Below are 16800 nucleotides of genomic sequence, written 5' to 3'. Positions count from 1 at the left end.
TCTGTAGAGATTGCTGCATATTATAATACTGTAATTATATTTGTGCTCTTTTAGATTACACCATTCCTACAATAGTTTCCATGCCTGCTGTGTGGTTTACTTGTCTATTGCTCCTGGCATTAAATAAGGAAATCGGTCATCACTTGGAAAGGAAGGGAGAACAAAATAAAAACACTGTCACATGTTGTAAACTTTCCCCACTCAAAATGTGTTAATCTGTTGCCCCCATGGAAAAACCCCTCACCACTTCAGTAAGGTTACAGCAATAACATTGTGACCAAGGCTCTAACCATTTCCTAGCAGGTGTATATCCAGCAAAGTAAACCAGGGTGTTGCTGAAGCAGCTAGCTGGGTCCGTGATATATTTTTTTATTGTAGTGTTGTGAATATAGGCAGCCTTAAGATCATCTTTTGCCAGTCTTTGTAAGGTAATATACAAGAAATATTCTTACTGCAAAGGGACAAGTGATGTCCATTCAATCTCAGGGTTGCCAGGGTTAAATGAACCCCCGCACGTATACTGAGGACTGGATGAACGTGACGGCGACAGATGGGGGACAGGTGTGTGAATTAAAAAATGGGATCATGCAGGTATGTTTATTTTATTATCTGCCAGTTCTGAAATAAATTACCTGCCTGATCACAGTCTGTATTTTGGAAGGTTTATTTCTTCTTTAAATCATTCAGTGAACTGAACTTTTCCTGAAATGCAGGAAACTCTGCAAGTGTGCTAAAGCTGGTAATTGTGGCTTTCATAGTGCCAGGACCCAAAATGCCGACTTGCACAGATTGCTGCATGTTGAATACAAAAAGAGGGATCTGGACTATATGCAGTAAAAATAGTTTATTACAGAGTAATAAGAGGAGGATAACACGTACAGGCGCTATGCGCAGGCTTGTTCCTGTGTCAGATCTTTAGTGTAATTTCTTCTTTTTTTATATTGGTTGCTGTGGGTAACAGTTCAGACTTTCCCTTGTTGGAGTTCCATAAATCAGACCTGCTTAGCCTTTCATCTAATAAAATAAATAGGCAGCATTAGAAAATTCTATTTCTGGAGCTTTGTTGTTGATGGAAATATGTGAATGTGATTAATCATTTTTCCTTCCCATGGCCCTGAAAGGTGACAGTTTAAACGTTTAGTTTTATCTGACTCCTCTGCGGATGAATGGTACTTGCAGACACTTTACTATTCACTGATTTCACCAAATAGCAGAAGAACTTTTATTCCTTATATGGACCAGGCTCTCTGTAGTCATTCAGGTTTGCATGTTAGTTCTTTACACTTCACATTCCTGATGGTGTTGGTGATTTGTGTTTTAACCCTTTCACTTAATCAGTTTGCCATTGGATGGGCACAGGTTGTTTAAAACATGAAGGGACATTTGTGATGGGGAAACATTCACACATGCATGATCATTTGTGCAATGCCAAGCCGTTAATTTTTTTTGAAACCATAATGCAACTTTTTGGCGCACTTGTGTTGCAGCAAAGTGTAGCATGTGGATCCAAAATTGATCCATGGACAGTCTTTTGAGCACTTAGGTGTGGATCAGCACATGCAAGTTATTAGGCTGCTTAAAGCATGAAAATACATGCATGTTCACACAACACATATAGGGGAATGTGCCCAAAGTGAAATGAGCCTTGCCTAAATAGTTTTCAGGTAACAACTTTTTAAAGTAGAAGTGCCTTCATCATTAAACTAATTCTTGTAAAACCAAAATATGAATATGCCCTCTGTTTCCCTCCAAGACATGATTAAGTCCTGCCTACTCCGTGCTAGAACTTCTGCTATTTCACTGGTAAATGATAGATGGGGCTTAATCTTAATTTTGATAGAAGTCATCTCTACTTTGAAAACACATTTCTGCACACTTTAGTAATGGTCCATTCTACACCAGCTTAGAAGCATTAAATGAGTATTTAGGCTTTCTTAAATGAGTGTATGAAACAAGTGCACATAAAACGTTCCTTGATGGTTTTTAACACATGCTTGTTGGTGCTCAAAATGAACAAACTGTACCACAGCTCACCAGCACACTTTGCTGAACCTAAATAGCATGAATCCAGCTTAAAAGTGAGTTTACACCCTGTCCTAGCTGATTGAACACCTGCACTGGTTCTTCACAAAACAGTTATATGCTCCATTCAACTCCTTTTGACTCCTATAGAGTTGCTGCAGGGAAATTCTACCATGTAGAATCTCCCAAGAGGCCGAGGTTTCTCGTTAGGACGTAGAAAACATTGCAACTTTACCACAAGTCTGAACCTCCCCTAAATGGTGTATACAATTATACTAATATTCTAATATTGCTACAGATCAATTTGTGCCAAGTTTTGTTTAATAGTAAAGATAACATTTTAGCCAGAAAGCTTGTCTAATGATGCATACGCAGTATTGTGGGTGGCATAGTCACACATTTATTATATTATTTTGGAAGTCTGATCCCTGGGACTATTTCCATTGTTGTGGCTGGTTTTCATGCATAATCACATATTAACAACACTTCTAAAAACCACTGAAGAAAGTCTGCATGCTGCAATTTCCAAGCCACTGACAACATACACTAGTTTGTGGCGTGCCCGGAATTCTTGATATTGATCATTAATGTTTTTAGTATGTATTTACTGGATAACCGCAGGCACAAGCGGCATAAACCTATTGAATATGGTGCTTAGTATATTCATTTTAGTTAACAGACTTTGCTAGCGTTTAGTCATAAGAATGTTTTACTGGCGCATTATTCACCAGCTTAATCATGCAAGTCGCAGCCTGTTGTGCGTTTGTGTTCTGTACATGCTGATTTTTTATTTTTATAATAAAGCAGAGATTTTGTTTTAAAAAGAATGAGAAAAATGGGAACGAGTGAGGTGCCACATCTGAATGCTGCTCTTTCCCCCTCCTCCTATGTTGTATACTTTTTTTGTTTGTTTTAGGAACAATAAAACCTCAAATCAGCAAGGAAATATCTTAGAACAGTCATGTTGATTAGTGTAAAGTGTTCCTTTTGAAACTGAGCTTTACAAATTAAAAAAAAAAGCTTGTTGTGTGCACCTATTCACAGCCCTGACCTCTTATGGCTTTTAGTTTCCTGTTAACAGACTGAAATCCTACAAACTTTCCTTTAGATGAAGGATAAGAGAAGGGCATGTGTAGTTTCTCACACACATTCTCTTTAGCAGCGCAGACATTCAAATGTCTTCACTGAGAGAAATTTGTAAGTGAAATTGCAGCTTTAAATAATCCGGTTGTCATGTTTGCATCTTGTGTAATTGTCCTTCAGGTGTATTACAATTTTCATGTTTAAAGTGGAAGTAAACCCATTATTACTCGCCTATCCCCATTCCATCGGGGGTCGCCACCATCTTGTTCTTTACTTCCCAAACATGATCCTCCCCATCTTGATTGGCCGTGTCGGGATGATGTAACTCCAGTGCAGACTTATGGGAGTTCATTCCTGGCACATGGAAGGCAAACCAGTATTGCTTACCCGGGCAACCAGTGCTACACACATGCACAGCTCAGCAAAATCTGACAGCTGGGGGAGAGAACACACAGGTAAAAGCAGTTATTGCAGAAGCATATCACCTGTCCCTTCTGCAATAGCAACCTGCCCGAATCACCCATGGTAAAAGTGGGACCTAGTTTCCACTTTAAGTTGTACTGAGCCTGAAGGATTGGACAACCATCACTCTTTATCCACAGACAGAGTTTGTGGAGTTTTTTGGCTAAAAAAACCTCTGAACACAGTTGTATGGAGTAATGTAAGACTGTTTGCTGATCAAGAGACGTTAACTTGCCCATGTTCAGTTAAGCCAAAAATGATTTGTCCGGTGGTGGGCAAAAAAAGAAAAACCTTTTAGTCTGCCTACCCCATGCAAACCAAGGATGACATTCTCATTTTTCTCTAGGGGAAAGCAAAAGGCTTTTTACATAATTTCCCTTGGCAGTCAGCATGCTCCTCTCTCACATTCTGGGTTCTACATAGGCACTTGGTGTCCTCATTTACATTTCACAGGTATTGATTTTGTATTGGATAAACTTCTTGTATTGGATAAACTTCTTTACTGGTGTGTGTGTGTGTGTGTGTGTATATGTATGTGTGTGTGTATGTATGTGTATATATATATATATATATATATATATATATATATATATATTGCCTTAAAAAAATAAATCGTTGATTTCTTGATTTCTTCTCTAGTAGAGCAGGCTGTTTTCAAACACTGATCAACCAAGAAAAAATACATACCCTTGCTAAATTTTGTGTGTTTTTTTTTTCTTTTGGCTTGTGACAAGGAGTATATTTTCTGTGGTCCATAATGGTTTTACAGGTGTGAGAGATTAGTGGCGAATGACTAAAGAAGTATGACAGTCCTGAAAGAATCCCTTTATTTATAAATCATATTGTTGTGTCTTCTAGTTCATAACTGGACAGAAGAGGAAACGCTGCGGTGGTTGCATGAGTTCGTAGAGCTCCCACAGTATGAGAAGAATTTCCGCGACAACTCGGTCAAAGGAACAACTCTGCCAAGGTTCGCTTCATTGGTCTGTTCATGAAAAAAGATGTTGGCCAAAATCTCTTTGTAGAATATTTGACCTGCACTGGAAGTTGCATGCTCACTTTATTCTTCACAGAATACAGCACAGCCTGAATGAATTTAATGTATATTTTAAAGGAAAACTACACCATTGTTTAAGTCATCACCCCACCCTACCCGCCTGTGTACAGACAAGCAGTATCCATAGAGAAATGCTTTGGTGGAGCCAGGTGGCTCCTCTGTGGATTCCCCGTATTTAGAGTGCACATTTACTAGCCTTTTATACTGCATGTAGATTAACACTGAAAAAGCAGTTCCGGAAAGAGTAGGTTTAGGAGAAAACAATGAACTGTCACAAAGAGTTGTAGCTAGAATTACGTCTTCACACTAATTAACTTTCTCACATTTTGTGGTGTGTATGAAACAAAACAAATGTCAAATTTTAAATTTAAATGGCACAAAATACTTTTGGATACAAAATGTTCTGTGACACAAGTTTGTTGAACCTCAGAATCATTACTCCATGAAACTACTTTGACAGCAATTTCAGCTGCTGGCCTAGGGGTAGGACTCCATCTACTTTTTACATCTGGATGCTGTAACTTGCTGACATGCTGCCACTGTTTTCGTCCAGATTGCTGGCCAAGAACTGTGTATAAGATCTGTTGATGAGCAGTTATTTTCCTCAGCAGGTTTTTCCTCAGATTATATATTAGATTAGGTTTTGCATTTTGGCTACCCCACTCTTCACCATTTAGGTTGATAGTAAAGAAAAACATTTCTGTATAGCTTTCTTTTCAGGTTCATAGTCATAATTTCTTTTAGAACTAGTTCCAGCTATATTGCACCAAACCCTGACTAGTTTCCAGGTACTTCCTTTCTAGGTATCTGCACATTCTGATGCTTTACCAAGGGGATGGGACACTCAGAGTAGAGCTACTGGTTTTGTGCTGTACCAAAAGTTATGCTTTGATCTAATCTGACTGGGGAGCATTTTTCACACATTTCATTGTTCAAACTAAATCCGGAGATTATGGGTTTTTCTTCAGCATTGGCCTTCTTGGAACTTTCCTTGGTCCAGCTGATCTTCTCTCATCCAGGCTATAGATTTACTTTTCATATGGCAGAAAACCAGAGCTTTTTATTGAATCCTTTGGTCTTAGATTCAATATGGTGATAAGGTTCCAGCATTTTCCAAGAGAAATTCAAGACCGGATTAGCTTGGAGAAACAATAACAACTGGCCAACATATCCAACACAACCAAACTCCTATTCCCCTATTCCACTTTCAAAGGGTCAACTTTGTGAACCTTATATTTATCATGTATGTCTGTTTATAATTTATTTTTTCTATGTTTCAATAATAACAGTTAAAGTATTTTATCTTCTCTCAAATACAGAATAGCTGTGAATGAGCCTCTGTTTATGATATCACATCTGAAAATCATTGATCGAAGCCACAGGCAAAAACTCCATCTTAAAGCTTTGGATGTGGTGTTGTTTGGACCTTTGACAAGTTAGTAAATTAACAAACTCTTTAAAGTAACAGAGTTGTGTTTAGTATCCTTTGTCTGATGTATTTGTCAAATTTATTATTTACAGGACCTCCTCATAACTGGGTGAAAGATTTTGTGCTGACCATATCAATTGTTATTGGTGTTGGAGGCTGCTGGTTTGCCTACACTCAGAATAAGACATCTAAGGAGCATATAGCACAGATGATGAAAGATTTAGAGGGTCTGCAGAAAGCTGAAATGAGCCTTCTTGAGCTACAGGAAAGGTAGGATAGCCTAAATATACACCTTTTGGATTTATATTCATTGTGTTATTTCAAGATGATCAATTCTAGAACTTCTGAATTGCATACACTGAGCATGTTACTTCTACTTTTAAATGGACTTAGAAATTTAGGTACACTTTGTCCAATATTTTTGCTCTTCATAATGAACATGGTTTTAGTAGTTAGGAATTTGGTTGTTTACTGGTATGATCTTACTTGTTTCCAAACAAACTTCTTTTTTTAAGGCTTGACAAAGCTCAGGAGGAGAACAGAACTGTTGCTGTAGAAAAACAAAACCTTGAACGCAAACTAATGGATGAGATTAGTGATGCAAAACGAGAAGCCCAAAGATTGAGAGAACTGCGTGAGGGTGCAGAATGTGAACTGAGTAGACTGAAGTATGCAGAAGAGGAGCTAGTTCAGGTAAATTTACATACACAACAATAGAGGTTGCATGCATGAACACATCTATAAACACAAAACAAGAAATTACTTGTTTTAAAATATGCATTTCCTTGCGCTTTTATTGCAAACTAAGCAAGAATTTCCCTAGGTATCCTTGGGACCATGAAATGTATTATCAATAATAATAAACAGTATATGGCTCCAACATATTAGATGGTGCTGTACATTAAATAGGGGTTGCAAATGACGGATACAAACGATAAAACAGGAGGACAGGACCCTACTCAGAAGAGCTTACAATCTAAAAGTACAGTGTTATTTTTTTGATTCTTCATGTAAGGGTATTTTTAGCAGATTAGCAGATTACATTATTTATAATAATAGTTGCACTATAAATACTCTGACCATGCAGAAATCCATTGCCTCTGCTGCATCATTGCCAGCCCTGCTAATTTCTATCTAAAGTACAGAACACCTCACCCCCCATGCTATAGTGACAAAATGAAGGGTAGGGTCAGTTTTTAACTAATTTCTTTAGGGTGACAATTTTTCAGTATATGCTATACAGGAATAAATATTTTATCCTAAGACAAGGTGAACATAATGGAAAGCAATCCGGGAAAAAAAAATGAATGCAGCCACGACATTTAAGTACTAATAAGCTGCAGTATATTCTTATTTTGTTCCTGGGTTTAGATAAGCTTTAGGCTTGTGTTTCTGTAGCTGTCCTTACCTAAGCTTTTACTGAACATATTGCACTTTTAAAGACTTGTATAGGTTTGAAAACTGTAAAAGCATAGAATCTTATCCTAAACTATTTACCCTGGTGCTGCTGCTGTTCCCCAAAACCTGTTTTATTGCATGTTGTCTTGAAATCTGAGAACACATGGTTGTAATCCAGAAATTAATTTTGCTAACACACACATTAAGAAAGCCAGACTAAATAAAATAACATTTCTCATAGCCACACTAGAGGTTCAGTCTTAAGTGTAATTGGTACTACCGGTCACCAAGAAAGTTATAGAGCGGTTACACAGCTCCTACTCTCAGGAACATTTTTAAGCTGCTGTAAATTACTCAGAACTTCTGTAAATTGTGCTCTATTTCCTTGATAAAATTAGTCAACTTTTCTAATTGAAGTCATTGCTTGGAATTTCTCTTTTGAAGCATTTTTGATTCGTTTTGTAGGTTCGGATGGCTCTAAAAAAGGCAGAGAAGGAATTTGAGCTGAGAAGTAACTGGTCTGTCCCTGATGCTCTGCAGAAGTGGCTGCAGTTGACGCACGAGGTGGAAGTCCAATATTACAACATCAAGAAACAGAATGCAGAAATGCAGCTTGCCATTGCTAAGGAGGAGGTAGTGCATGCTACTCTATTCTTGCACTAAAGTTTTTGTAATGTTACTGACTTTGTTATATATATAAAAATCTGAAATTACTTGTGCTGCTCTAATGTAGTAGTATTCTGAAACTGAATGTAATGGTTAAACATGAAATAAAAGTTCTCTTGTGAGGAACGTCCTGTCTAAGTACTCATATTTAATAAAGATTTAAATGAAAAAAATAATGTTAACCATAGTGTAGGGAGCAGACAGACATCTGAACAACATTACAAATATTTTTGATATGTATGTATAAGTTTACATATATTCATCTAAAATTTAGCCTCTTGGCTGGAGCTTTCCCTCCCTAATGTTTGTTTTGTTGAAATTCCTTTAAGACCACATGGAGCTTGCAGCTGGTAGTTTTGTTTGTAGTCCTCTGTGATTCAGAGCATTCCCATCATACAGACTGAGTTTCTTTGGGTGTACAGATGATATGTAGGTAATACAAGTTTAGGGCTTTATTTATTAAGCAGTGACTCTGATATTCACGATAACATTCTCTGGTGAATATTCTTCTAGGTTCATGTGGATCAATAGCAATAATTGATCCTCCACCATGTAAAAAGTCGGGTTCGCCTCTTTATAAATAGGCCCCTTAGTATGCATGGTATGTAATGTTTGAAATTGTGTGTCATTATTAAACAGGTCAGACAAGTCTCTACCCTCACAATTCTACATGTCCCTCAAGTTTGTTCAGCCCTTTAGCTTTGAATATCTCTCAGTATCATCTGAACCTGTTTTAGATAAAACATATAGTTTTTAGAAAATGTTTACAGTCCCCATTCTCCTCTTATGATGGGTCCCCTTTAAACTTTTCATCTAATCCCTCTGTTCTGTTTGCATGGCCAGGACAGGGGGAGGCCAGGAGAATCCTTTATTTTAGCATGATTCTCTAATCACGAGCTATATTTAAGTGTCAGCTTTAAAACCCATCTAACCCCTTTACATTCTCTGTGTATCAAAACATAAGTGTGTAGAGTTTTACAGTTTATCTTTAGAAAGAACCAACAGCCCAGTTTCTCTATCTTGCCACCTTTTTGCAAAGAAATAAGACCTATATAGCTTGTACTGTTGGAGAGCTCTAGCTCGGATTTAGCACGGCATGTGTTGGACCTCTTCAGGGAGACCTCTGCTTTCACACTTAGAGCAAATGTCCTATTCTTTGTAATGCAATGCATCTCATCCAATAATCGTCTCAGGGACAATATCAGACGAGAATCTGACGTGTGTACAGGGTCCATCGTCCAAACAACAGTCCTGGTGGATCCACAAAAGATGGACGGCAGACAATTGTAATGGAAACAAAAGGGGAGAGCACGCAGCAGGGTGCTGCTCCGTCGTTCTCCATCTCCCCTCTTCATAGAGCAGAACAATGCTGTATGTACAACACTCGTTCATGCATCGTGCAGTTCTTAGTCGCTGGAAAGGATCGTGAAAGATTCTTTCCAAGGACAATTATTGCACGTATGTACCCAGCTTTAGTCTGCGGCCTTCAGATTACACACTGTAAGACTTTGTACTCATAATGTCTTAGTGTACTTAGACTTTATTGAGCTGACCTAAACAGGAAATAATTTGGCTCTAAAAACTGCAAAGATATAACTTGAGTCTTCCTGCTTTGTGAAAACAGTATATAAATAGTTTTCTATTTTTTTCCTTTTTTCTTTGATCAATGAATACCTTTTATGTAATCATTATAAAAATACTTTCTTTGCTGTAACAAAATAGCTTTATGAAAAGTTCTATCAGACATTTATTAGCTGCAACTTCATTAGTTCCTCATCACGATCCTGAGGTGAATTAGCATTTTAGTTCCATCGCTTTTCATTTATTTGTTCTAGGCAGAAAAAATTAAGAAGAAGAGAAGCACAGTTTTTGGAACATTGCACGTTGCACACAGCTCATCTCTGGATGAGGTGGACCATAAAATTCTTGAAGCAAAGTAAGTACATGCCACAACCACACACAAATATTTATGTGCTAGGTGTTTGCTCTCAATGCCTTTTGCCTATTATCAGCATTTACTCTTGAACAGAAAAGAAATGTTGGTGGTCGATGTTTGCTACACCATTGCAGTGAAATCCGATTTCCTGTTATTTCTGCTGGTCACTTATGACACTACTCCCCTACCTTGCATCTTGAAGGTGTATGGTTTTTTGAGTATTATGTTAAACCATCAAACATAATACATCCCATAGAGTTGTTCTTTTACTTACCTTGTTTTTAATGAACTGTTGGATATATTAGAGCTCACTTGTGCACTTTTATATTTTATTCCACAGAAAAGCACTGTCCGAATTAACGACATGCCTACGAGAGCGCCTTTATCGATGGCAGCAGATTGAGAAGATCTGTGGCTTTCAAATAGTCCACAATTCCGGTGTTGCAAACCTAACATCCACTCTGTACTCTGACCACAGCTGGGTGGTTATGCCCAGAGTCTCAATACCTCCTTACCCGATTGCCGGTGGGGTGGATGATTTAGATGAAGATACACCTCCAATCATTTCCCAATTCCATGGTATGTAAATCTCTAGACATTTCTGCCAAATTAGAGTTTACTTTTTAAATATTCCTTTTTAATAGGTATAAAAGTTTGGGGTTTAGATCTACCTAACACTACTGAACAAACAACTTATATCTTTAATCGGTTTCCTTAAAGTGTATCTGTGCTTTACCAATATTACCAATACTAAGTTTACTTGCCAGGCTTCATTTACTGTGCTTCCTTTCCCTCCCCTACTGGGTCCATTTAGCTTAAGAAAGGAAGCCCTGTGTAAGACTTGGAGGCTCATTTAAAATGCAGCATTGTAGCTGCAGGAATCTGAAGCCAGTGGAAAGAAACAGAAGGGAAATACAAATGCTGTTTAAAGAAAAAATAAAAAAAGAGACCCTAGTCATTTGACCTGTGAAAGCAACTTGATCTCCTCTCCTCTATACATGGGACTCCATAAAGCTTTGTCTTTTTTTTTATGAATCAGATGATGGACGGCATTCATAGCTAAGTAGTTCCTAATGGAGAACAGATAGCCGTATCCCCTCTGTTATATATGAGCCCCATGGTGCTTTCCCATGTCTTGGGTTCCCCTCCTCTCTAAGGACAGTGTCCGGCGCTTTAACATCCAACCATTAGGAAGCAGTTCTGTTAAAGGAGGATGTGGGAGTCCCGTGCTACTTATACCTTGTTTTATTTACTTCCAAGGCCGAAAAGAATAAAGGAGCAGAGAAAAGAGTATATACCGCTCAGTTTACACTGAATTCACATACAAGAAGACGTCAGAGGTCCCTTCTAACACCTGTTCTACAGGCTCTATTCTTGCAGTTTTTGTGCTATTGTATGCACACAGGGAGTGTCTCTCCTTGTATTTCCTTTTCCATCAGGTAGAATATAAGTGAGAGGGCATAATATATATATATATATATATATATATATATATATATATATATATATATATGTTCAGTTTTATCTTATGCCATTAAATAAGAATGATTATAAAATCACCTCTTTAATTTAGGTCACATAATCATGCTGGTTGCTTCTTATTTTGAAACTTGCAGCCCTGGAAAAAGGATCTCTGCAATCATAATAAAACAATTATGCATGGTGCCTACGTGTAATACAAATTATTAAACTGAACTGCAGCATACAGGATTTCGGGAAAGTACACCAACACACACAAGTGTGATCTATATTTGATCTCGCAGTATGCGTTTAATGCCGGAAGACACCAAAGTGCTAAGGAATGAATTCATTCTGGTGTACATTCCTTATGACACTTCCTCTTTCCTTGTAAACATGGCTACAGATTTCACTTGTAAGCAGCACCACCTAGTGTCAGCTCAATCAAACTGCAAAAGACAGGCCAAATATCCAAACATTGGTAGGCATAACTAAAATATCCCCAGCATGGATTCATATGTCAAACGTTTGATATTTTGTTTGTTAAATATAAAATTTTTGTTAAATTAAATTTGTCACAAAGCAATGAGAAGCCTTTGCCTTATGGGTCACAGACTATTAATAGGGAAGCGATGTCACCCACAGCAATCTTAATAGTTCCAGTTTTACCATCTATCACATACCATACTGCCAATGAATCCAACATTGCTGTCTTCAATCTGTGACAATTCACCCAGATTGTGACAGATTCTCTTTAAGAATCTCTGTTCTTGTTTTTACTGGCATGGAAGTTGTGTGCTTGTGCTTACAATTCTTCTCCTGTTTCTAAAGGTTCTATTATAAAGACTCATGGAACATTGGCACGCAGCAGCAGCATGTGTCGTCCTCGACGTAATGTTATTCCACCTTCCCCCAAGTCTCAGCATGTCATGCAGTCACCTGATCCGGATATTCTGTCTGTGTCAAGCTGTCCTGCTCTATACCGCACTGAGGAGGAAGAGGATGCCATTTATTTCATAGCTGAAAAGCAGTGGTATGAGAAATTAAGTCACCCTAATATGCGTAAAAGGTAGATTGTGTTAATATATAATCATTTACATTTTCCTGAATTAAACCTTGCATTTTTAAAACACTATTAAATCTAGAACTCTGCTGTACAACCAAGTCTGATAGCTTTCATGTAGCTCCTAGCAGCCTTTCTCATAAACCACAAGCCAAACAGTGCCTATGTAATAATAACATTTCATTGTAAAAACCTAAATACATGTTTTACTTTACTGATAACTCTAGGATACATGTGAGATGTTCAGCTGTATAACATTACCAATATTAAGCATTGGATATTACAATTTTTTTTTAGAGCTCTCCAGGTTTAGATTCCTTCTAATCTGTTCAGGTTAGTCAGCCTTTAATATTAGCCGTAATTGTTGTGTGAGGAACAAACATCTCAGGGCAGCTTGAAGTAGCTTAAAAAAGGATGAACCTGTAAAAAGCAGTTTAATAAATATTACATTATGAGTTATTTCCACTAAAAGTAATTGATTTAGTATTCCTTTGTAGTATTGCTATATCCCCTTCCTTCAGCCCTCCTTATATACTCAGGAAAGCTTTCATTTGCAGTGTCATCTGCTTTATTTATAATATAATGGTTCCAACTATATTTCAGTAATCTACTTTAGTGAAATTTTAGGAAGCCTAAGGGTCAAATGAATTATAACCTTAAAGCAGAACTAACCCTTTTGAAACTCTCCTGTCCCCATTCTCTTGTGAGCTTCGCTATATTCACCATTTTCTTCCTTGTTTCAATCTTCGGCCATCTTAATGACATAACTCATGTGCAGGCTACAATTCATTCAGTCCTGGAAGCTGCAGGGGGAAGCCTGGATGTGCTAGGTGTCCTGGCTTCCCACACTGAGCTGCTCATATGCCGCAGTTTTGACAGGTAACAAGTGCAATCAGGCAGGTAAGTATGTTTTATTGCAAAAGATACACCCCCTTTTCCTTTCTGCAATAAATACCTGGCTGGTTGCAATATTTTGACGTGGAACTGCAAGCAAACCTTTAAATACATATATTGAAGCTGCTTCCTGCCAAGCGCTTTTGTATGCAGCACAACTGATTGGCTCTTTGTGCCCCCTTTCCTAATAGTTTGGGTGCTGCTAAGTTAGGTATTACAAATAACTACTAATAAGTCTAATTCATTCTGCTTTGAAATATATTTTAGTTTTTAGATTATGTATTTTTTATGTTTTCAGTCAACCATCAGGATTTTCAGACCGTTAATTCTTTATGGTTTGAATTAAACTTATTAAAAAATGTTGCTTAAGTGTTATTTCATTGCTTTTAAAATTGTGTCTACAGCTTCTTTGAGATAATCTGACTAACAGTGAATGTTTTGTTGTTTCAGGGAAGATACAGGCTCTGAATGCGATTCTTTAAATTCTTCTATTGGAAGAAAGCAGTCTCCTCCTTCCAGCCTGGAAGTGCAGCAGGTCAGCGCACCTCTCCGAAAGATCTCAAGAGAAGAAACCTCTTGTGAGGAGTCTTTATCTGCAGACTCTGCTTTAGCAACCGATACTTCTAAGACCTCCACACCAGATGCCGTGGGTTTAACAGAAAGCCAGAGTATGGTGTTTAGCCCCGCTAGTAAAGTATACAATGGAATTCTGGAGAAATCTTGCAGCTTACATCAGATTTCCAGTATTTTACCAGCATCCAAGCCTCCTCATCCTTCCTTTACCACTTCTCCGAATGAGTGCAAGCCAGTTCAAGAGGTTCATGGGATTCCAGTACTTAAGACCACACCAACAGAGCTCTCTCAGAACGGAGAGAAGAAAAAGCAGTCTAAAATTAAGGTCCTCTTGAAGAAAATCTCAAAGTAGGTCACTTGAAGGGAAGGAGAAAAAGACAATTGAGGTGGCATTTTTTAACAGTTTAAGAATGTAACTCCATGCAGAGTTTTCTAGACTGGACGTGCGGACAGGATGCTCCAAAGTTTGTCTACTATTTTGCCGACTGTGAAGGTCAAGCCAGCGATCACTGAATTTTATTGGAAAGCGGATCTGTTTACAGTCACTTTTTGTCTATTTATTTCAGCTTTTAAAAATTTTAGTTACTATATTTTTGTTCTTATTTTGTTTTTTTTTCAGAAGCCATTTTGGACTTCCAAGCTTTAAATGGACTAATGAAGCCTGATTTGGGACTTATCCCCTTTCTCTTGTTTACTGGAGCATCTTCTTATCTTTCCACAGAGCTATGACATTTTACACCATGGACTAAATAACTAATTGCACTACAGTTTTTCCAGACTGGAAAACAAAAAGGCTATTTGCAAGTGAAAGAGTTTAAGATTTGTAAAATGACAGATAAGAGGGTCTGTTTTCAATTTTAAATCAACTGGGTTTATAAGTAGACTAAGTCTAGTACACACCTGCAAGAAAAATCAGATGAATATGTCCAGCCATCCGACCATTGATACCCAGGACTATTCCAGATCATTGTTCATACAGTCAGCCATTGTTATTCAGTGCCGTCTGATCACTGTACAGACACCAATAATAAGGCGTTGTTCTGGGATTACCGGAAACAGATGTACCCTTGTGGAAATGGTGTTCCTGTAGCTCAGACATAGTGGAGTGACATGTTTGTCATCCCTTTCCTTGCATTACCAACTGCTCATAGCTGTCATCTAAACATTTTCAGCATGTCAGAGCCTCTTTAAGATTTACATGGCTTTCGTGGTAATTTCATTTGCTTTATTTGGTAACGATGATCGGACAATTTAGTCTATGACGGTGAATTTTAAAACCACTTTTGTTGCAGGTGTGTACAGGCCGGTGTAAGAGTTTAATAATGTGATTTCCCCTAAAGGAACCCATCCATTTTAGTATGGGAGGCTTGTGTAAATTCTCTTCTTACTGTTACAGATTTGAGTCCTGCTGTAAGAGATATATATATAGTGTTTTATTCCCAGGGCTTTCACTGTGATTTCACAGAGCTGCAAGCTGTATGATATATGTAGATATTATATAATAACAAGAGGACATGCTCTTGATTCTATATGCAAGCCAGGCCGGTGGAATGTTGAAGCACTCAACTATGTGCTGTAAGTGCGATTAACTTAGCAGGGGTTTGTTTACAGGGAAAGAGTTACTGGACGTGCTGAACTTTCTGCCGTGTTAAAGTCGAAGGCATTTACTGTATCTTGGGCTGCCCCCACTGATTCCATTAGCATGCAGGTGTGAAAAACAAAAAAAAATAAATCAAAAATCGTTTCTGGTTTATGTTGTTAAAAGTGTTACCGCCATGCATTTTCATAGCTCGAGCCACCATGGGTATTGCTAATGTACTGTATGCCATAAACCTGTCACACTGCCCAAATGACTAATAACTGCAGTGGGTGCCCTTACTGCTCTAACTCATGTTTTGTTTCTCTGCTTAAAGAGACTTGTACATGTTGTAACATAACACAATGCCACTTTTAAACTAATGATACTTTTGCTACTAAAGACCTGTACGTCTTACCCCCCTTTTGCCAATACTTCAACATTTTCTCTTGTTTTGCCTGTTTCAAATCTTAATCAGTAGATCTGTTACATTTCAAGATGTTAATTTTTTTCCAATAAACTAATTTATTCGGTTTGTGGGTGGTGATTTTTTTTTTTTTTTTTTTTTTAAAGAAAATGGTCAATGATTTATGTAAACAGGACTGAGCTCCTGGTATCTTTGCAATGATAAAAACCGAAAACTTCTCCCCAGACAAATGCTGGAATTCTACTTTTTTTTAAAATAGTGATTACACTAAAGCAGTGTCTCTCAACATTTTTACATGGTGGAACCCTTGAAATGAATTTCAGGTCTTCAGGGAACCCCCCCTATATTCATTATATCCACAGCTACATTACTGTGGTGGTCAGTGAAAAGATTTCCTCTTACTTTGCTGGCCCCTGGGAAGAATGTCACCCTTACAGATAGCCAAAAAGATAATTGGTGTCACCAACCTAAGAGATTCCAAATTGCTCTTTGTTTAGGGAACCCCTAGCAACTTCTTGTAGAACCCTGGATGAGAGACACTGCCTTAAAGGAAATCTGTATCGATAAGTGGGGTTACCCTTATTGACTTCCCGCCTAAAATTCCTGATGCATAATTGTCTGGCCCCATACAAGCAATGTAATAATTAAATCAGAAGGATGTATTGAAGCCTTTCCATTATTCTAACAGGCAGTTAACATGATTAAAGAAGAGGTATGGTTTTAACACATCCATATTTCTGATATTAATAGAAATAC

General features: G+C 37.8%; 1 protein-coding gene across 2 annotated transcripts in view; it reads left to right on the top strand.

Moving 5' to 3' along the window:
- Positions 1-16152, top strand: part of STIM2 (stromal interaction molecule 2) — a 58345-nt gene extending 42193 nt beyond the window's left edge. The window contains exons 4-12 of one of the 2 annotated variants that reach the window (XM_072406354.1): positions 4426-4537; positions 5944-6059; positions 6146-6323; positions 6569-6746; positions 7917-8084; positions 9953-10053; positions 10394-10632; positions 12343-12580; positions 13919-16152. In XM_072406354.1, coding sequence (XP_072262455.1) covers positions 4426-4537; positions 5944-6059; positions 6146-6323; positions 6569-6746; positions 7917-8084; positions 9953-10053; positions 10394-10632; positions 12343-12580; positions 13919-14393 — 1805 coding nt within the window. In that variant the 3' untranslated portion in view covers positions 14394-16152. The remainder of the gene's footprint in view (positions 1-4425; positions 4538-5943; positions 6060-6145; positions 6324-6568; positions 6747-7916; positions 8085-9952; positions 10054-10393; positions 10633-12342; positions 12581-13918) is intronic. The other variant, XM_072406355.1, reaches the window with a different exon arrangement.
- Positions 16153-16800: the final 648 nt, after the last annotated feature.

Source organism: Pyxicephalus adspersus, chromosome 3 (assembly GCF_032062135.1).
Source record: "Pyxicephalus adspersus chromosome 3, UCB_Pads_2.0, whole genome shotgun sequence".
Lineage (NCBI taxonomy): Eukaryota > Metazoa > Chordata > Amphibia > Anura > Pyxicephalidae > Pyxicephalus > Pyxicephalus adspersus.
Note: the sequence above shows the minus strand (reverse complement) of the source record. Positions and strands in the feature narration are given on the sequence as shown.